This window comes from Camelina sativa, chromosome 14, assembly GCF_030686135.1.
Source record: "Camelina sativa cultivar CO46 ecotype springtype chromosome 14, ASM3068613v1".
In the NCBI taxonomy this organism is placed as follows: Eukaryota; Viridiplantae; Streptophyta; class Magnoliopsida; order Brassicales; family Brassicaceae; genus Camelina; species Camelina sativa.
This window is the reverse complement of record NC_141893.1, coordinates 16,949,182-16,970,964: the sequence shown is the minus strand read 5'-3', so window position 1 is coordinate 16,970,964 and position 21,783 is coordinate 16,949,182. Positions and strand designations below refer to the sequence as shown.

Here is a 21,783-nt window from a genome sequence, read left to right as displayed (position 1 = left end):
TAACCAAAGCGGGTACCAATTCTTTATGCTTCCTCTTTTGTCTTTTTCAATCTGTTTCAAATCAGAGTTAAATTACCAAAACTTTGGTTCGTTTCAAGCCTTTCGGCTAATTTGGTTCAGTTTATGCCCCGGCCGCTAATTTTGTTCGGTTTAGGAAGGACAAAGAGATTCTCTCAATCGTTTGTATTAAAACATCATCACACATCAATGTTTACAAAATGCAATTCACACAGAATTGTTTGTTTTGCTCTTTACTATACACATCACTAAGCAGAACCATTTGACTCTTCCATCTTTTTTTTTCGGGTTGTTTTCGACAGAATCTCCTATACAACAAAACTCAAATCTTCTCACCTCTTTTTGTGTCTTTTGATAAACCAACAACTAGACCTACACACAACAATCACTACCTAAACCTCATCGTCTTAAAAACACACGGGTTAATTTTATATACATATATATCACTCTTCTTTTCCACAACCGAGGAAAGACAAAGACGGGATCTTCTTGACAAGAGTTTGGACTACTTGAGAAGCCGATGGTCTCAACGATGGAGCGCTACGAAGACAAAAAGCAGCCACACTTAGCATTGTCTTAACCTCTTCTAAATCAAGACTAGCATCCCTGGACAACCTTGGATCCAAGAACTGTCTCATCTTCTCTTCTTCGATATATCCATTCGAATCAAGAATCTCATGGATCAACGGAGCTGCTGTGTGCACCAACATCTCACCTCTCTCAGAGCTAGCCGCTTCTTTCCCTGAAACCAACTCGAGAACCACAACTCCAAACCCATACATATCCATCTTCTTCGAAGCAATCCCTGTTCTTAAGTAGTGAGGGTCTGTGTAACCAGGAGAACCAATCATCATCACTTGCTTGGAACGTGGTGACATTGTTGACATCGTCTTAGAAGGCTGAACCATCGACGAGAAACCGACCTTTGCTGATCCGAAATCGCATAGCTTGGAGTTGAAATGTTTGTCAAGAAGGATATTGGAGGATTTGATGTCGCCGTGCACAATCTGAGGACTACATTTCTCATGAATATGTTCAATTGCTTGCGCAACCTGAAACGCTATAGCGGTGCGGTTTCTCCATGGTAACACTTGTTTGCTGTTGCGGTTAAGCTTCTCTTGGAGGTTACCTTGAGGAAGGTACTCTAGTAAAAGTGCACCAGTTTCCTCTGAAAGATAGACAACAATAACAACAACAAGATTAGATTCACACTAACAACCCCACTTAAAAGACAAATGATTTGCAACAATGAAAAGCTAATCAACTCCAAACCAATTAGGGTAAAAGTGAAAACACTAAATGGTTAAAGAAACGAATCTACATAAGGACAGGACAAGACTAAAGCTTAAAGCTTAGTACTTTATAAAGTATTTGACTTTTATGAGTGTGAATAATTCAATAGGACCAGTTCTTGATTAATCAAAATCTTGATGATGAATCAACAAATCCAAGAATTTAAAGAATCTAAAACAAAATGAGGGACCGATCCTTAAATTCGCTAAACATAATTGAATTTAAAAACGGATTTAAGAGAGAAAGGAACCTGAATCGTCAAAGTAACCAAGAAGCTTAACAATGTGAGGATGTTGAAGACGAAGCAAAATCTCAAGCTCAGACCTAAACACTTGGTAAAGACGATGGCTACTAACATGAACCTTGAGAGCAGCGTTGATAGAGCCAGACAAACGAGCCAAGTAGATACTACTGTAGCCACCTGAACCAATAAGTCTAGAGAAATTGGAAGTGAGAGACTCAACGTCGTCCCATGTGTAACAAGTCACACCGGAGACAGAACCAGATTCCGGAACCGTGGGTTTGTTGTTGTCGGTGGTTGTGGTTGTGGCTGTCATGTCGAAACGGACACAACTTAAGAAACAAGACATTTTTGGAAATGGTGTGTGAGAGTTTGAGTGAGGAGTGTTCTGTGATTAATAAGGAGGAGAGAACAAAAAAAAGTGGGTTTCTTGGAAAATGAAGAGGGGTTTTTGTAACAGCCGACAAAGAAGGAACAGAGGAATCAGAGAATGAAGATCTGATTTTTTAGGAATGTGTGTGTTTGGTGGGTTTGTGATTAAACAAAAAGAAGAAGAAGAAAGAAGAGTAAAATGGTTTCTTTAATTTTTTTGGATCAAGGAAGAAGAGGGAGAGAGAGAGAGAGAGAGAGGCAGAGTTTGACCAGTTGTGATTAATAAGAGGAAGAAGAAGAAGAAGCTGCACTGACGTTATAACCACTACGATTACACTCTTTAATAAAACACTTTTTTTGCCGTTTCGTTTTTTTTTTATATTGTCCAATCATTAATAATATTTATGGGTATTATTTGCTCACGTATACATATTTTGTTTTGTATTTGTTGTTTTTTTCTACAAAAGGAGATTGAAAGTTTCGGTTTTTATTATACGGTAGTGGCGACTAGTGAATGCACCTCGATCGGTCTGATGGTTTAGTCTTTCCGAAGTTGCCACGCTACCGTCAAATACGAAATTTAAATGGGAAGTTTCGAAATGGGGACCATAATATATAGGTTGGATCGTTTTGTGAATCATCATCGCACGTGTTTGATGGTTTCTCTATTCAATTTGTTTGTTTGACAAAAATGCATTTTATTTATCAAATTTTAAAAAATAAGACAAAACTATTTTCGGCTTTCAGAACATTTCTTGCTCATAAATTCGTTTCAACATGTTGTCTCGAAGTTGATTGAGATGAGAATGAAATATACCCATTTTGTTCCTAATTATTTTTTTTTTTATAGTTTTTTCACACCTACACAACACATTAAAGTTTATTATAAATATATTATTTTTTGTCCTTTATAATTTTCTATTAATTTAAACCAATAATATTTAGTTATTTTTTAAAAAAAAATTACATTTCTTCGTCAACAACTATTATAAAATCCATAGATAATCTAAAAAATACACCATTTTTCCTATAAAATAGATTAATAAGAAACAAAGAATGTAATAAGAAATACTATAAAGAAATTATACCATTTTGTTTTAATCATTTCCCTGTATTTTTACTATCGTATCAAAAAAATTTACAATAAAACAATAATTCTACTAGTAACCATTAGAAGAACTAAAAGAAAATGAATAAAAAGAATAATGCAGAATAGAACAAACAGTTTTTGACGAATAAAAAGAAAATCTGCAGAGAATGAACAAAATAGTAAATAGTAACCAAACAACAAAAATATTTTAAAATATAATAAATATTAAATAAATTATTTTTAATGTATATAATAAATTTTACATTTGATTTTAAAATAAAATTTGTAAATTAAATTTTAGATATATCATATTAAATATTAATAATTAATATTAACATACAATAAAATTTTAAGAATAATTTAAATTTGTTTTACTATTCATACAGTTTTCAAATAGAGCCTTAAGATTAGCCAATATAAAATTCCTATCAAAAATATTTTCTATGTCAATACATTGTGAAAATATGAAAGTTTTTATATTACAGAATTGAAATTTTATTAATAAACATATTTTTTATTTATTTTAAAATAAAAAAAAATAATATTTGTTCTTTTTTTTTGTTCTTTTTGTTCCTCCTCAATTTTGGGGAGGAACATTTTTGTTCTATTGTTCCTTATTTTTTGAAGAATATAGAGGAATGCAAGGAAAAAAAATTACTTTCAAAAGGTAAAAATATTGGGAATAGAGAGGAATGTGATATTCCTCCTCATTGTTTTCCTAAATTTTGGTCACCAATTAAAGCCAAAGAGTGTCATTTTGCCACTTTTTCTTTGTTACAAAAAGAATGTCATTTTATGTTGTCAATGTAGTTTTTAAAATTAAACTCTATTAATTGAGTTTATTAATTAGAAACAAAAAACTTTTTAGTGTATTTATAAAGAGTCAAATAGAAATTTAAATGATTTTCTTTATTTGTATGCATTCTGTCAAAATGACACTCTTTGTGAAACAAAAAGAGTATATTTTTGCCACATAGCTAAAAAGTTTAATATCACACTAATATCTAACTTTAAATTCAATTGATTATTCTAGATATATTTATTAATTTGTCTGTCAAAATTTGTTATCAACTTATAAAATTAAAGTTTTTATATATAGTTTATACCAAAATCTATAATGTCAAAAAACGAACATCTCGTATATTCTTCAAACTAACATAACAATTAAATTCAGTAAGGCATACTAGCAAGCAAAAATATCAGAACTGTAAGAAAATATTCAAAAATTCTGATAACCATTACCGTCGAAATCGATGGTCAGAAAAAAATTGACAATTTTCGATCTATTTCGACTAATTTCTATAAAAAATAACAATTAGTTATTGCTATGTTGATGTTTTCTTGTAGTTAACTATTGTTATATTTAGCAATCTGGTCAACAATTTCGGTAAAGTTACACAGGATTCGCTAATAGTTTTTAACAGCAAGGTAAGAGAGTGTTTCACAGCATATTAAGATAGTGTTTTGTCGGTAATTACTAATTAATTGCTTTCGGGAAAAAAACATTGTTTTGCTTTTTTCTTTCTAACAAAAAGACGTAAATTTCTCTTGACTTATATAAATCCAATCATAAGTAAAGCAACTTTTTTGTAATGATTTTCAAAGAGAACAAAACACATGCTCTTTCCAAACAATGTAAATAAGGCACCGCACTACCAACCGGACTGACACAAGATTGTGCACGGGTACATGCATACGAGTATCTTATTCGTTACTCTCTAAACCATAAAATTTTAATAATACACAAAATATAATGTCAAGTTGATGTATATACATTAATTCAACGGCTAAAGAACGAGTGGGAGAATCATTGTCCCAAGTATTAAAATACTCGTTTTCCTAAGTTAAATTAATTTTGAATCCAAAGATGTCGTCAAGTAAAGATGTTAGATGTGATGTCGCTATTTTTCATTTTCTACATACAAAAACGTGTAAGGTGGTGCTCTTCTTCTTCGACGCTTGAGTATTAAGTATTTGTACATTTGTGTGTATACACAAATTTTCTCTTGAAATTGACACCAATCAACCCAACCACTCACCGACACATTTTTCATGCTTCTTTTAGTTTAATGCGGGTCTTTACTACTCTGTTTGATGCTTTCATTTCCCATCTAATCATTCTTCACGGAGTACATTTTTTCTCTTCGTGATTCGTGCTGGTCCTTGTTGTGAGTTGCGACAATATTAATCACAACAGCAACGAGTAGGTGAGGACTGAGACGAGTTATTTTTCGGAAACACCGATGTATTGTTTATTGTGAATTACTTATCTCATTCAAGTCTAAAATTCTAAATAAAGAAGAAGAAAGATCTGTTACTTATATTATATCAAAAGTTTTTTTTATAAATATATTTCATCTATTTAACGAAAGTGTCGTTCTAACACATTTCACAAGTTTTTTTTTAAAATACATATAGGTATTCCAAAATTAAAAAGTATAAACATATAACAAAAATAATTTTATAAATATGAGTCTACATTCTTTTTTGTGTCAATTTGCATTTTTGTATTATTGTTAGAGTTAATCTCTAATAGTTTATATTGCATATAAAAAAATATTGTTATTTTTCAAATTACTTAAAAATTTTGTGAAAGGTTTTAGACAATTATTGCTTTCATGAAAGTTTTTTCACTTTTTTTTTTTGTAAATTGAATTCTTTCTAAGATTATGAAATTAAGCAATTATCTCAATATATTGATAAATTAATAAATATGTTAGTTCCAACTTTATTAGTCTGTAGAGATTTTACTGTATTATGTTTTGTTCCTATAGCACTATTATTTTGTGTACGCTCGTTTACGATTGCTTAAACTTTTATGCCAACCTAAATTCAAATAGTTATAATATGTCATATGACATTATGACTGATTCAAATATTTCCTTTGTTAGAGCATGTTTATAGGGAGATCAGTTTAGAGTGTTCTTAAAGTATAAATATTGTAAAAATAATGTAAGATCAGTTGTTAAGAACTTTTGTTGAGAAGTTAGTTATTGGGAGAACATGTGTAAGATCTTAAGATTTAATAATATAATATTCTTATAAAAATTTAAGAATGTTTAATAAATACATAGATTAATGTTTAATAAATAATTTAAGAATATTTAATACTATTTAATAATATAATGTTTATTTATATTCTTAAACATATTACAATTAGAAAAATTTATAAACATATCATTTTAATTGCAAACTTATAAAACTTTTACTAAAATTCATAAAAATATATGGATTAATAAATACATAGATTAATGTTTAATAAATAATTTAAGAATATTTAATACTATTTAATAATATAATGTTTATTAATATTCTTAAACATATTACAATTATAAAAATTTATAAAACTTTTACTAAAATTCATAAAAAACAAACATATTACTTAATTAATTAAATAAGAATTACATTTTATTTAATTAATTAGACAAGACAAATATTTCGAAAGAAAATTATGTTCGAAAGAAATGAATAATAAAACGCAAGTTTCTTTCCGAGAGTGACACGTGTCCTTTAGATCAGATGAAGAACTGATCTTATTCAAGATCAATTGGGCTGATCTTATGGGTACTGTTCAATTAATTTCAATTTAAAAAGACCCAAGATCACCCTAAGTGATCTACCGATAAATATGGCTTTATGATTTTGAGAAAGAAAAAAGAAAAGCGTTTCTACAAAGAAATTAAAGTAGTGATTTAAAACAACTAATAGAAAAACAAAAAGGATAAATGAAAAGATAGGATAACGAATCTGATTTTCTGACATGACAGTGACGGTCGTTGGGCTTTCCGATAGTACAATTATATGCCACCTGGGAACTGAACTGAAGTGTGTATCATATGAGATGAGATGTGGTCACTAGATTGAGACCGTACCACTACACTGTTACCCTAATTGGGCCTTTATTAGGCCCACTTATTATATCCCCCATTAACTGTAGGCCCATTTGTTTTTTTTTTTTTTAATTTTTCCTGGGCGAACTTTTCTTACCAAAATCCGCCCCCAAAATTATGAAAATCAAAATCGAACCCTCAAAGATCAAAGCGACGGCGAAGGAGAGAGAGAAAAAAAAATTAGAGACGGTGGCGATCGAAACCCTGTGCCCTAATTCGATCGGAATCTTGATTCGCCGCCGTACTACGTCGTCGCCCGGCGGCGGAAATGTGCGGTTGGGGCGATGCGTTTAATCCTCACCGTCATGTGTTCATTCATCCCTTACCTTTATTCTTCTTCTCCTCCTCCTCACCGTCCTTGCTCTTCTCCAATCTCTCGCGCTCGAAATCGTCGTTGTCGTCTCACTCGTTTCGCCACCGCATTACTCGCTACCTCCGCTCTTCTTCTCGCCTCCGTCGCTTGGCTCTCTCTCGTCTTCTCTCCGACCACTTCTCGTTGCTGGCATCTCCTTAAAGATTGGGAAGACAATCATCTCTGGAACAAACGGTATCATCGTACTCCGATTGATGTTCATCCTCCTCCTCCGCCGTCTCTTCCAGCTCTTCCTTTATCCGATCATGAATTTAGAAATCGTACTCTCTCGGAGATTGATAGACTTGATCTGTTGTCTCTGCAACACTTGATGTTTGGTATTGCTGGATCTTCACAGCTTTGGGAACGTCGTAAGGAACTTGTGAGGTTATGGTGGAAACCTTCTCAGATGCGTGGTCACGTTTGGCTTGAAGAGCAAGTTTCTCCTGTAGAAGGTGATGATTCACTTCCTCCTATCATTGTCTCTGAAGACAGTTCTCGTTTTCGTTACACTAATCCCACTGGTCACCCTTCTGGGCTTCGCATTTCCCGCATTGCGATGGAGACTTTTCGGCTTGCTCTCCCTGATGTTCGGTGGTTTGTTCTTGGAGATGATGACACTATCTTTAATGTTCACAATCTTGTTGCCGTATTAAGCAAGTACGATCCTTCTGAGATGGTTTATATTGGAAACCCTTCGGAGAGTCACTCTGCTAACTCTTACTTCAGTCATAATATGGCTTTTGGAGGCGGTGGCATTGCCATTAGCTACCCTTTAGCGGAAGCTCTATCTCGCATTCACGATGATTGCCTCGATAGATACCCTAAGCTATATGGCAGTGATGATCGTCTCCACGCCTGCATCACCGAACTTGGAGTTCCTTTGTCCAGAGAGCCTGGCTTTCACCAGGTATGTTACATCATCTCTGCGTCTATGATCTCTATTGAATCTTTGATAGGAAAATGCTGATTTCATGGTTTTGTGGCAGTGGGATATTAAGGGAGATGCTCATGGTCTCTTGTCCTCTCATCCCATTGCACCTTTTGTTTCAATTCATCACGCTGAAGCTGTTAATCCTCTCTATCCGGGATTGTCGATAATAGATAGTTTGAAACTCTTGACAAGAGCTATGAGTCTGGATCCCAGTAGTGTTTTGCAGCGATCCATTTGCTACGATCATACACTCAAACTGACATTTTCGATATCTCTTGGTTATGTTGTACAAGTTTTCCCCAGTATCGTCCTACCACGGGATCTTGAGCGAGCTGAACTTTCTTTCTCTGCATGGAATGGGATAAGTCAGCCAAGTGAGTTTGATCTTGACATAAAGCTTCCAATTTCATCTCTCTGTAAGAAGCCTATCCGCTTCTTCTTGAAAGACGTTGGACGAAAAGGCAATGCTACACTCGGAACGTACTTGAGATCCTCGATAAAGGATGATCTGAAGAGGAAGCTTCTATGTTTTCCACGTTCTCTTCCTCTGCACAAAGTGGAAAAGATCCAGGTCCAAGGATTTCCTCTGAGTAAAAATTGGCACTTGGTGAGGTTTTTATATTGATCTTTTGATCACCTAATGTTTTTGTTCTTGTTTTAATGATTTGCAATTGATGGTTCTTCCTCTGTTTTAACTGTTTCGATCAGGCACCACGACGGTTGTGTTGCAGAGCAACCCCAACTTCTACTAATGAGCCGCTCAGATTAACAGTTGGGCAGTGTGGGAAGGTAATTTTGGGTTCCACGATCAGTTCCCAATGAGTTATGGTGGATACTGGATCTCTAAGGATGTTGTTCCAGCTCTATCCTGTGCTTGTACATAGGTAAGATCCAGTTCCTTAACTGTTGTCTGACCTTAGAATGCTAATCCCCAAATTGAGTTTGTCACTCTTTTGTTTATTCCACTTTTTTGTTTTTGTACATCTGAGATTTCAAAACTCAACTCTTCCTGTTGAGATAACGAGTGTAATGTGTACAACAACAAATCTTTCTCACTTAACTCTATCTATCTGTGTTAAGAATGGTTTTGTTTTTATTCCCCATCTACTATATTGCCAATCTTGATATAGCCACATAATATTTGTGCGTTTACTATGTTTAATATATTAAAGCAGAATATATCCACTAGTAGTAGGGGTGAGGTAAGTGGTCCATAGGTTTATGGATTTAGTGCGGAATTAAGGAAAGGTCTTTGGTTGGATAGATTTTTAAGATGTGTGTGTGTGTTCTAAAAACTGTGGGTTTAATCAGAGTGTTGTGGTGTGAGTTGACTTGTCATGAACTCTCTGACACACTGGCAAGTGAGCCCAGGTTATGTTACTTGTTTGTCGTAAAACCTTTGAAATTGACATTATGATGAGAGAGCAGTTGCCTCATGGCTTCTATTTAAAGGGGTCGCATAGTTAATGCGATGATCAAACTATAGCCCCCAAAGTTAGATTTTGGTGAGTTAGTTACTTTGTGTAAACAATTCTTTTGGCTTTGGCTTTGACTTTGTAAGGTATTTATTTGCTGCCACTAAAATGTAGATATGATTTGTAAGAAAAGAGAAAAAAAAAAAAAAAAAGGATTCGTGGTTGTGAAAATTCATGGAAATTACAAGGACCATTTAAACTAAAATTTTGTGTGACCCGTCAAAATGATGTTGACTTGTTATCTTTTGGTAAGTCCCTCGTATGACACAAGTTGGGAAAGTAATGAGTTTGACAACTTGTGTCCTAATGAGATCAGATTTATTGGTCGTAGAGAGAGAGACGTTAAGATTATTAGTGGGTTAATCAAACCCCCTAAGATCTAGATCTCTATGTAAAGAAAGATGAAAAAAAGGAAAGAGAGATGGGGTTTTTAGACTAGAGAGATTCAGAAATCAAGGAAGAGACTCCGTGAGCATGTTCTTACCACCTCGTCGTCTGATTATACACTTTGGTTTTTTTTATGTATATATTTCAGTGTTTTTTTAGTTAAGAATATTATTACTAATAATTAAGTGATGAAAAGAAAAAAAAAAGAAGAACACATCACATGTAAATAAGTAATAAATAAGTGAAAAAGGAGAGGCATGTGAAAGTGGGGAAGAAGGAGAGAATACAGCTGTGTGTTTTCCGCCGCTCTCTCTCTTTCTTTCCCCTTCAAGAAAGTTCTCCACTTCCACCGCCCATCTTCTTCTTCTCCTTCTCCTTCGTCTACTCTTTATTTTTTTAACTTTTATTCCTTTCTCTTCTAACCACTATTATTATTAGCATCTTTCATTCTCTAATTTTTAGTCTTTGTTTAAAAAAAAATTATAAGGAATACATAGTATATATACCATTTGTTCATATTTTAAAATTAACTACTCAAAATATTGATCGAATTTTCAAGTTTTTAACTTTTCGAGAAGTGATTTAGCTATATACAGTACACTATTATCATATTACTAATAAAAAAAATTAATCTACTAAAATTAAATTCTCTACATTTTAACAATATTACGAGAATTTTAATTCAATTTAATTCGTTCCACTAACAACTGTTCAACTATTTTGTTATTTGCCTGACATATCAAGCATATAGTTTATTTTCCTTTTCATATACAACTAGAAATCAGCTGTCTATTTTTGTGTAGCGTGTAATTTGGTAATATGAAAATGAAATGGGAAAATTTATATATATATATATATATATATATATGTATTTTTCATTATATGTGTAGGTGAAGAGGTATTTAAGAGTTGTATAATGTGACAGTGTGAGTGTCTGCATCAATGTCTTCAGTTTGCAACTAATTTTAGATATGAGGCTATTCAATTTTCTGTTCATCACTCCCTCCTATCTTTTATTCACCACACTCTTTACTACCTCTAATGTACTTACCCCATTATTTCACCTAATTGTTATGAGGTTTCTTTATTAGATTGTAGTATTTGTACTTTTTCTGTCGAAAAATCTGGGTACCAAAACAAATATCATCATCTTGACTTTTATTTTGATATATCAAGATGAACATAAAAGAAAATGTAATAAAAGAAAATGAACATACCATAGTTTCATCTTAAAAATCCAAAGGACTCAACTTTTTCTAATTATGTTATATGTAGACACCAATTAGAAAAGAAAACAAAGCACAGTAGGTTCAAAAACATTTAAGTCTGACATCTCATTTATTTATTTTTAAAAAGTTTTGCAAACCAACGTTTTTGATTATATGCCAACATCCAGAGAACACTTACTAAAATTTTGGTATACAAATGAGTCTCCCCTGGCTTTGTTACCTAGACAAAATCAACTATTCTATGTTAAATCCGCTGCAAATTCAGTAAAAAAAAAAATGTTGTAAAAGGACATAAGATGATGATAGTGTTTGTAGTGGGTTTGGCTTGACCATTGGCTTTTTATTTTCCTGTTTTAACAAATTATAAAAATCTCAAGTATTTAGATACAATCAAAGGAAACTAACGTATATGTCATAGGAGGTTTTGATCAATAAGTATAAGTTTTTTTATTCCGGATAAAGTTGCCTTGTATTGTATTTATCTTCTTCTATTGATAAGGCCTTGTAGTTTGATATTCTCGTGGTCTCGAGTCTATCGTTTGTAGAGAGTCTCTTGTATAAATGCTCTAATTTGTGAATTAATAAAATTAAGTTGGTTTGATATCTAATTCTACATGGTATCGGAACAAAGATCACAAAAATTTCTCCAAAAAGTTTTTTCCTTTTAATCGATAATTTCGATTTTTTCTTGTTCTTCGTTCAAAATTTGTTTCTTGCGTGACAAGTAAACATGTCTTTCGTAGAAGATAGTTCTTCTGCAACAAAGAAGGATGATTCTCCACAGTCGGTGACTCCGGTGGTGTCTCCTTACACCTTGTCCAGCTCCGACAATCTTGGTTCCATGATCTCGTCGGTGTTTTTAAACGGTGAAAATTATAACGAATGGGCAACGGAGATGTTGAACGCACTCCAAGCCAAACGTAAGCTTGGTTTCATCAATGGGTCGATTCCTAAACCAGCTGGTGACGATCCCAATTTGGAGAATTGTCGTCGGTTGGATCAAGACTTCGATTGAATCAAAGGTGAAATCGACAGTAACCTTTATCGCGAACGCTCATCAACTTTGGTTGGACTTGAAGCAGCGTTTTTCAGTTGGGAACAAGGTTTGTGTTCATCAACTCAAGAGTCAGCTCAGTGCTTGTCGACAAGAGGGACAAACAGTCGTTGATTACTACGGCAAGTTGTCCACTTTGTGGGAGGAATACCAAATTTACAAACCTCTCACAGTGTGTTCGTGTGGTTTGTGCACATGTGGAGCTACATGTGCACCTGTGAAAGAAAGAGAGGAAGAGAAGATTCACCAATTTGTTTTGGGACTTGATGAATCCAGATTTGGGGGTCTTTGTGCTACTCTCATTGCCATGGATCCTCTTCCTTCTCTTGGTGAAGTGTATAGCAGAGTCATACAAGAGGAACAACGGTTGTCTTCCACTCGTCTTCGTGAACAACGAGAAGAAGCAGTTGGGTTTTTGGCTCGTTCTGATACTTCCAGTGGCGGTACAACAAACTCTATCATGGGTAAATCTCGTTCTTGTTCTCATTGTGGTCGGAGTGGTCATCAGAAACGAGATTGTTGGCAGCTCGTTGGGTTTCCGGATTGGTGGACGGAGAGGGCTAAGAAGAGCACTGCTGGTCGTGGCTCTGGCGGACGAGGAAGAGGTCGCGGATCTTCTTCCAATGTCGGTGGTCATGGACGTGGTCATGCTCTTGTTGCACATGCTACTAGCTCCAACCCGTCTATTTTTCCTGAGTTTATACAGGAACAGTTGAAGGCTTTTGCTCAGCTTTTGCAAGAAAATTCCATCAAAGGCACTGCTACTAGTGAGAATCCCGACAAGTTGTCTGGTAAGCCTAAATTTGGCAATGTTATTTTGGATACTGGAGCGTCCCACCACATGACAGGGACTCTCTCTTTATTAACCGATGTGGTTCCTATTCCACCGGGTCCAGTTGGGTTTGCTGATGGTAGCAAGGCCTTTGCTATAAGCATGGGAGCTTTTCCACTCTCACATAATGTCAAGTTGACAAATGTCCTCTTTGTGCCTTCACTCAACTGTACATTGATCTCTGTTTCTAAGATTTTGAAACAAACAAAGTGTCTTGCCACATTTTCTGACACAATCTGTGTTTTGCAAGAACGTGATGGTGTGTATTATCTTACGGATGTGGCTACAACAACGATTCATATGGCAAGTGCGGCTTCTGATCCTGCTTTGTGGCATCAGCATTTAGGACACCCTAGTTTTTCTGTTCTTTCGGCTTTACCCTTGTTTTCCCGCTCCTCGTCTTCTGTTGACTCTACGTCTTATGACGTGTGTTTTAGAGCCAAACAAACGAGAGCTGTTTTTCCAGATAGTCTTAATAAAACAACTGATTGCTTTTCAATGATCCATTGTGACGTTTGGGGTCCGTATCGAGTTTCCTCCTCTTGTGGTGCGATTTATTTTTTGACTGTTGTTGACGATTTCTCTCGAGCAGTTTGGACATTTCTTTTACTTGAGAAGTCTGAAGTACGTGGAGTTCTTACAAATTTCTTGCAATATACGGAAAAACAATTTGGTAAAGCTGTCAAGGTAGCTCGAACTGATAATGGGACATAATTCTTGTGTCACTCTTCTCACTTTTGTGCCAATGGAATTGTTCATCAGACATCGTGTGTTGGTACGCCTCAGCAGAATGGACGCGTAGAACGGAAGCATCGGCACATACTCAATGTTGCTAGGGCTTTGTTGTTTCAAGCAAATTTACCAGTCAAGTTTTGGGGTGAGGCTATCCTCACTGCTGCATAGTTAATTAACCGTACATCGTCTTCTATACATTCTGGTCGCAGTCCCTTTGAGTTACTTCATGGTTGCAAACCTTCCTATGACCAGATTCGTGTTTTTGGTTCTGCATGTTATGTTCACTGTCTTACACGAGACAAAGACAAGTTTGGCCAGCGAAGTCGTTTGTGCGTTTTTGTTGGCTATTCTTCTGGAAAAAAAGGTTGGAAGGTGTTTGATATCGAGAGAAATGAGTTTCTTGTGTCGCGGGATGTGATTTTTCAAGAAGATGTTTTTCCCTATGTGAATCTTGTTTCCTCCTCGTCTTTACCTTCGGCGTCTCCTTCTCTGACTTTTGGTGATGATGATTGGATTGTTTCTCCTTCGAATGTAAGGGGGAGTTCTGTTGTTTCTCCTGTGCCGGAGTCTGGTACTGAGAGTTCTCCACCGGCGGTTGCCAATGTTAATGATGGTTCTTCTTCTCTCTCCTCTGTTCCGGTTGTTTCGGAGTCGGTAGTTCCGGCTGTTGAATCATCTCCTGCTATTGCTATTGTACCTTCACCTCCTGCGGATCTGGTTTACCCGCTGTATTACAGGCTGTGCCGGCTCTCCCTCTCCAACGTCAAAGTCAACGCTCTAAGACGCCTTCTGTACGGCTTAGCGATTATGTCCTCTATAATGTTAATTACACACCATCGTCCAACGCTCTTCCTGCCTTCTCGTCACAGTTTTCGGCTACGGTTCCAGGTACTTCTCTATCTCCTTTCAAAGATTTTGTCTCTGATGATGATTTCTCTCCAGCTCATCGTGTTTTTCTTGCGGCCATCACTGCTCATGACGAGCCTAAACACTTTAAAGAAGCCGTTAAGATCAAAGTCTGGAATAATGCTATGTCTAACAAGATTGAGGCATTGGAACAAAATAAAACAGGGGAGCTCGTTGATCTTCCTCCTAACAAAGTGACGATTGGCTGTCAGTGGATTTACAAGACAAAGTATAATGCCGATGGTATTGTGGAACGTTACAAGGCAAGGCTTGTTGCTCTTGGTAACAATCAGGTTGAGGGGGAGGATTACAAAGAGACTTTTGCTCCGGTTGTTCGTATGACGACAGTTCGTACACTCCTCCGTCTTGTTGCTGCAAAGAATTGGGAGGTTTATCAGATGGATGTGCATAATGCATTTCTTCATAGGGATCTTGATGAAGAGGTCTATATGAAGCTTCCACCGGGTTTTCGTCATTCACATCCTGACAAGGTTTGGCGTCTTCGCAAGTCCTTATATGGTTTGAAACAGGCTCCTCCCTGTTGGTTCAAGAAGTTGTCTGACTCTCTTTTGCGGTTTGGTTTCTTCCAGTCGTATGATGATTATTCTCTCTTCTCATATAACCGGAAGAATATAGAGCTTCGTGTTTTGATCTATGTTGATGATCTGATCATTTGTGGTAATGATGGTTACATGCTTCAAAAGTTTAAAGATTATCTCAGTCGTTGTTTTTCCATGAAAGACTTGGGCAAGCTAAAGTATTTTCTTGGTCTCGAAGTTAGTCGTGGACCTGATGGTTTCTTCTTGTCATAGCGTAAGTACGCCCTTGACATTGTTGCGGATCATGGCAACCTTGGTTCTCGTCCTGCGTATACCCCTGTTGAACAAAATCATCAGCTTGCTACTGATGATGGTCTGCTGCTCACGAATCCTAAGTCGTATCGACGTCTTGTTGGTCGTTTTCTGTACTTGTTACATACCCGACCTGAGTTAAGTTACTTTGTTCATGTCTTGGCCCAGTTTATGCAAACTCCACGAGAGGCTCATTTGGAGGCAGCATTGCGTGTGGTACGTTACTTAGCTGGCTCTCCTGGACATGGCATTTTGCTTCAGTCCTCACCGGATTTGACTATTGATGTTTATTGTGATTCGGATTGGAGTTCTTGTCCGCTTACACGACGATCGCTTAGTGCATATGTTGTCTTGCTTGGTGGTTCTCCAGTTTCATGGAAGACTAAAAAGCAGAAGACTGTTTCACATTATTCCGCAGAAGCCGAGTATAGGGCTATGTCTGTAGCTCTTAAGGAGATCAAGTGGCTTCGTAAGTTGTTAAAAGAATTAGGCATCGACCAGGCTGCGCCCCCTCATTTGTTTTGCGATAGTAAAGCCGCCATTCATATTGCTACTAATTCCGTTTTTCATGAACGCACTAAGCATATCGAAAACGATTGTCATGTTGTTCGTGATGCAGTTCGTGACGACATTATTACTACACAACACGTTCGTACGACTGAGCAGCTCGCCGACATTTTCACGAAAGCACTTGGTCGTGACCAGTTTCATTACATTCTATCCATATTGGGCGTTCGTGACATGCACACTCCACCGTGAGGGGGAGTATTGCGGATAAAGTTGTATCTTGTATCGTATTTATCTTCTTCTATTGATAAGGCCTTGTGGTCCGATATTCTCGTGGTCTCGAATCTATCGTTTGTGAAGAGTCTCTTATATAAATACTCTATTTTGTGAATTAATAAAGTTAAGTTGGTTTGATATCTAATTATACATTTTTAATGCTAAAAAAATAGATAAACAATACAAAATAGTTAAATTTGGTCCAAAATAACGATACAAAAAAAATGAAAATATTATTTTAACAACATCTTTTATGGTTTATATTTATCAAAGTGATATATCCTATACAAAAATATTGCAGAATTACTAATCATATTTAAAGTTATCGATTCGACAAGTCTGGACCATCCGAATATAAAATTGCTAGTCTATCTGTTATAATATCCTTTATGTAACCGTTTTCATAATTTGCATTATTCAGCTAGGCTTTTACCAAATTTACTCAGCTACAAAGTTATTGATACTGAATTGAATTTACTATAGTTTTCCATTACTATTATCTTTTTTTTTTTTTTGGCATTCCTATTGTTAGTTCTGTTTCTATAACTGTGTATATATTACACAAAATGAAAAAGAGAGACTGTTGAACTGGAGAGGACAGAAGAGTAGAGGGGGGGGGGAAGATGTCAAGGCTGGTCCAGCTCAAATCGGGTAAAAAAAACTATTTAAATTCCAATTTTGTCCTTCCCTCTTCCCCTAAAAATCTGATTGTCACATACCCTACCAATTAGACAACGCCACGTGGACACCTTAGACATGATGGTGGGAGAGGACAACAACATGGGAGGCACATGATTTTGTGTTTATTATATTTTTTTTTTTTGCCAAATAAAAAAAAGAAAAATTAACCCCCCAAAAAAATAAAAATGAATCAGATCACTGGCAATGAGATGTTTGCGGATCCAAGTTTAACTTTTAAAGCATTCCTTCTATAAATAATAATAATACACAACAAAATTGGATTTTAATTTAATGTAATAATAAAAATATGTGGACATTTTTTCTAAACAATAATAATAAGAATAATGAAAAAAAGAAAAAACAAATAAATAAAGAAAAAGGGAGAGAGTGAAGAAAAGTGGGTTTAACAATAATTTGCTGCAAAGTTAGAAGAGGGCTTCAGCTTTATTTACTTCTTCCTTTGCTTTCATTCTCTTTCTCTCTATCTATCATCATCATCCTCGTAATCCTCATCATCTCTCTCTCTCTCTCTCTCTCTCTTTCTGCATACCCTAGCTACTTGCAGTTATATATAAAAAAAAAAGGCTGCTTAGCTTTGCTTCTCTTTCTTCTTATTTCATCATCAATGGTTTTATCTAGCTAGAGATATTAAACCAAACTGTGAGAGCTCTAGCTAGAGAAGAAAGAGAGAAAGAAAAAAGATTGGTGAGACCATCAAGATTGGTGAAATCTAGAGATATGGAGCAAGTAGGAGGAGGTGGAGGTGGTAATGAAGTGGTGGAGGAAGCTTCACCGATTAGTTCAAGACCTCCTGCTAACTTAGAAGAGCTTATGAGATTCTCAGCCGCTGCCGCAGATGACGGTGGAGGAGGTGGTGGTGGAGGAGGAAGTGCGTCTTCTTCATCGGGAAATCGATGGCCGAGAGAAGAAACACTTGCTCTTCTTCGGATCCGATCCGATATGGATTCTACTTTTCGTGATGCTACTCTCAAAGCTCCTCTTTGGGAACATGTTTCCAGGTCTCTCTTTCTCTTAGCTCCATTACATTTCTTGTTCATCAATGGTGTTTCTTGCAGAATAAAGATCCATTTGCATGTGTTTTTTTTTTCTTTTTTAGTATAATTTTCTTTTTTTGGGTGTTTGGTATATAAAATAATAATATATTCGAGATCAAAGCATCTTCACCATCCCCAAGAAAAGAAAAATTTAAAGAACTGTTTGTTTATTACAGAGTTGGCTCTCATGAGTTTCTGGGACGTTTTCGATTTTGTAAATCCCAAGACTCTTTTAAAAAAAAAAAAAAATCCGATCGAACAGTAAACATAAATTTTGTTTTTTTTTTTTACCAGCTAATATCGACAACCCAAAAAAAATTAACACAGAATCTGAATTTTTATTTTTAATGTATTGAACAGGAAGCTATTGGAGTTAGGTTACAAACGAAGTGCAAAGAAATGTAAAGAGAAATTTGAAAACGTTCAGAAATATTACAAACGCACTAAAGAAACTCGTGGTGGTCGTCATGATGGTAAAGCTTACAAGTTCTTCTCTCAGCTTGAAGCTCTCAACACTACTCCTACTCCTCCTCCTTCTCATCCTCCTTCATCGTCCCTCGACGTCACTCCTCTCTCTGTTGCTAATCCCATTCTCATGCCTACTTCTTCTTCTTCTCCATTTCCCGTATTCTCTCAACCGCAAACGCAACCGCCTCAAACGCATACTGTCACTTTTACTCCTACTCCACAGCCTCCTCCAATGGCTCCGACCTTTCCGGGAGTTGCTTTTTCGTCTCATAGCTCATCCACGGCTTCAGGAATGGGGTCTGATGATGATGAGGAGGACGATATGGGCGTGGATCAAGCTAACATTGCCGGTTCAAGTAGCCGCAAACGCAAACGTGGGAATCACGGAGGAGGTAAGATGATGGAACTATTCGAAGGTTTGGTTAGACAAGTGATGCAGAAGCAAGCGGCTATGCAAAGGAGTTTCTTGGAAGCGCTTGAGAAGAGAGAACAAGAACGTCTTGATCGTGAAGAAGCTTGGAAACGTCAGCAAATGTCTCGGTTAGCTCGAGAGCATGAGGTCATGTCTCAAGAACGAGCCGCCTCTGCTTCTCGTGACGCCGCAATCATTTCATTGATTCAGAAAATTACTGGCCACACTATTCAGTTACCTCCTTCCTTATCATCTCAAACGCCTCAACCGCCCCATCAACCGCCTCAACCGCCCCCAGCCGCTAAACGTGCTCAAGAACCACCATTATCAACAGCTCAGTCTCAATTACAACAACCAATAATGGCGATTCCGCAACAACAGATTCTTCCTCATCTTCCTCATCAACCAGAACAGAAACAACAACAACAACAACAACAACAGCAACAACAAGAGATGATGGTGAGCTCGGAACAATCATCATTACCTTCATCGTCAAGATGGCCAAAGGCGGAGATACTAGCGCTTATAAACTTGAGAAGTGGAATGGAACCAAGGTATCAAGATAATGTCCCTAAAGGACTTCTATGGGAAGAGATCTCTACTTCAATGAAGAGAATGGGATACAACAGAAACGCAAAGAGATGTAAAGAGAAATGGGAAAACATTAACAAGTACTACAAGAAAGTTAAAGAAAGCAACAAGAAACGTCCTCAAGATGCTAAGACGTGTCCTTACTTTCACCGTCTCGATCTTCTTTACCGCAACAAGGTACTCGGTGGTGGAGGCGGTACAAGCACTTCTTCTGGTTTACCTCAGGAACAAAAGCAGAGTCCGGTCTCTGCGGTGAAACCGCCTCAAGAAGGAGTTGTTAACGTTCAACCTCATGGGTCAGCTGCTTCAAGTGAGGAGTTGGAGCCTATAGAGGAAAGTCCACAAGGAACAGAAAAGGTATAAACTTTGCTTTTCTTTCTCAAAATGTGATTTGGTTTGTGTTCTTTGATAACTGAAATATGATTTGTTGGAATTGAAGCCAGAAGACCTTGTGATGAGAGAGCTGATGCAACAACAACAACAACAACAGCAGCAGCAACAAGAGTCAATGATAGGTGAGTATGAAAAGATTGAAGAGTCTCACAATTATAACAACATGGAGGAAGAAGAAGAGGAGATGGATGAAGAAGAACTAGACGAGGATGAGAAGTCCGCGGCTTTCGAAATTGCGTTTCAGAGCCCTGCAAACAGAGGAGGCAATGGCCACACCGAGCCACCTTTCTTGACAATGGTTCAGTAAAAAAAAAAAACAGAACCATTGTTTCAAGAAAAAAATGTACTTATGTGTGCATAGTTTCTAAGCAAAAACACCCAAAAAACCCAAAACACAAACACACAAACACACATCTGACACCACAAACTGAAAAAAAAAAAAAAATCAAAAGGTCTCATCGATCTTTGATTTTTTTTCAGTGAATACAATTCTTTTTCACATTCTTTCCCTTTTGTCTCTCTTGTTTGTTTCTTCTCTTGTTCATTGTTTTCCTTCTTCAACAACATTGTTCATCACACACACACACCCACATGAACAAAAGCTCTAGTCTTTTAGATTATTTGGAGTTGTAACTCATCAGCAAGTCTCACACTTTTTTTTTTCTTTTTTTCTTCTTAAAACATTTGTTGATTGGTTAATTGGGGAATAAAGAGTCTTTTTGTTTATTTTTTTTTCTTTCTTGATAAACAAGAGAAACATATATGAATTGATAGATGATTTGAGATTGGCTTATTCACTTTGCTTTTATATTTTTATTTTGACTGAGAAGAAAGACTCATTCAACAAAAGCCTATAGTTTTGAGAGGAGAAGAGAGAAAAGAGAAGAATCTCTTTGTGTTTTTAAGTTTTTTTTGTTATCCTTTTTGCGGCGCCCACAAATACAATCCGATAAGCCATTATTCATTTTGGTGTCACAATCAGTTAAACAGGGTCGCTCAAAGTTTTGTTCTTTTGTTTCAACTTTCTCCTTTATTTTTTCATTTTTTAGCTCTTACAATCAAAAGCATGTGCAGGCTTTTGTACTTACAACGACAAGACTCGTGCCACTCTCATGTTAACTCATCGTTCATCCTTCTTGTTTTTAATATATTTTTTATGGTTTTTTCTTTAAATACTTTCAAGAAAACTGTTTCAGAATTTACCGTAAATTTAATCTATTCGTATTAAAAAAAGAAGAAGATGGTTATATTTGAATATAAGAGAATATAGAAACATGGATTGAGACAGCATGATCACACCCAAAAAAATGAAAAAAAAATAAAGAAGAAGAAAAGAAAAGATTCTGTATCTTTTTTGATAGAGAGAGTAATAATGGAGGAAATGGGTACAGGTAAGAAAAGAGTAAGTACCACTTTGATTGCCAACTTGCTTTCACCTCTTTGTGTCTTCTTACACAGCTGCCCCAACGTGCAATCATTTGTATATATTTACGTATATGTATCTAATTATACAGATATATTACAATGTAGTTGTTGTGTATAAAATACACCAATGAGCCTGTCCTACCCATGTGCCTTTGTTGTTTTCTTTTATTAATTAGACTCTCAACTTTACATTTATTTTTGTTTTAATTACGTATAATGAGGGTCACCTTATAAAAAAGCCAACATGTAATCTACATTTTCACATGTGATCTCACCATTAACTCAAAAGATTAAGATCTCTGTATAAGTAACTGAT

General features: G+C 36.0%; 3 protein-coding genes across 4 annotated transcripts; 2 read left to right on the top strand and 1 right to left on the bottom strand.

Annotated features, from left to right (window-relative positions):
• Positions 1-168: 168 nt before the first annotated feature.
• Positions 169-2,274, bottom strand: LOC104741914 (putative receptor-like protein kinase At1g33260). Its single transcript, XM_010462842.3, has 2 exons — positions 1,562-2,274; positions 169-1,186 (listed from the first exon to the last, which is right to left on the bottom strand). The coding sequence occupies exons 1-2, from the start codon at positions 1,899-1,901 to the stop codon at positions 462-464; spliced, it is 1,065 nt and encodes a 354-aa protein (XP_010461144.2). The 5' UTR covers positions 1,902-2,274; the 3' UTR covers positions 169-461.
• Positions 2,275-6,841: 4,567 nt separating this feature from the next.
• LOC104741913 (uncharacterized) lies at positions 6,842-9,293 on the top strand. The gene is made up of 3 exons (XM_010462840.2): positions 6,842-8,166; positions 8,246-8,797; positions 8,899-9,293. The coding sequence occupies exons 1-3, from the start codon at positions 7,189-7,191 to the stop codon at positions 9,010-9,012; spliced, it is 1,644 nt and encodes a 547-aa protein (XP_010461142.1). The 5' UTR covers positions 6,842-7,188; the 3' UTR covers positions 9,013-9,293.
• Positions 9,294-17,253: 7,960 nt separating this feature from the next.
• Positions 17,254-20,768, top strand: LOC104741911 (trihelix transcription factor GTL1). 2 transcript variants are annotated; one of them, XM_087485884.1, is made up of 3 exons: positions 17,254-18,142; positions 18,539-20,006; positions 20,089-20,768. In XM_087485884.1, the coding sequence occupies exons 1-3, from the start codon at positions 17,862-17,864 to the stop codon at positions 20,347-20,349; spliced, it is 2,010 nt and encodes a 669-aa protein (XP_087342010.1). In that variant the 5' UTR covers positions 17,254-17,861; the 3' UTR covers positions 20,350-20,768. The 2 variants fall into 2 exon arrangements, with proteins under 2 accessions (XP_087342010.1, XP_019091259.1); XM_019235714.2 differs by having other exon boundaries at positions 17,453-18,142; positions 20,093-20,768.
• Positions 20,769-21,783: the final 1,015 nt, after the last annotated feature.

What these genes read in the sequence shown, in the direction of transcription:
- LOC104741914 (XM_010462842.3), bottom strand. Translation starts at nt 1,901, where the DNA reads ATGTCTTGTTTCTTAAGTTGTGTCCGTTTCGACATGACAGCCACAACC. An exon ending in TGGTTACTTTGACGATTCAG is followed by an intron (nt 1,187 to 1,561) that starts GTTCCTTTCTCT and finishes TCTATCTTTCAG; the next exon opens with AGGAAACTGGTGCACTTTTA.
- LOC104741913 (XM_010462840.2), top strand. Translation starts at nt 7,189, where the DNA reads ATGCGTTTAATCCTCACCGTCATGTGTTCATTCATCCCTTACCTTTAT. An exon ending in GAGAGCCTGGCTTTCACCAG is followed by an intron (nt 8,167 to 8,245) that starts GTATGTTACATC and finishes GTTTTGTGGCAG; the next exon opens with TGGGATATTAAGGGAGATGC. An exon ending in TGAGTAAAAATTGGCACTTG is followed by an intron (nt 8,798 to 8,898) that starts GTGAGGTTTTTA and finishes TGTTTCGATCAG; the next exon opens with GCACCACGACGGTTGTGTTG.
- LOC104741911 (XM_087485884.1), top strand. Translation starts at nt 17,862, where the DNA reads ATGGAGCAAGTAGGAGGAGGTGGAGGTGGTAATGAAGTGGTGGAGGAA. An exon ending in CTTTGGGAACATGTTTCCAG is followed by an intron (nt 18,143 to 18,538) that starts GTCTCTCTTTCT and finishes TGTATTGAACAG; the next exon opens with GAAGCTATTGGAGTTAGGTT. An exon ending in GTCCACAAGGAACAGAAAAG is followed by an intron (nt 20,007 to 20,088) that starts GTATAAACTTTG and finishes TTGGAATTGAAG; the next exon opens with CCAGAAGACCTTGTGATGAG.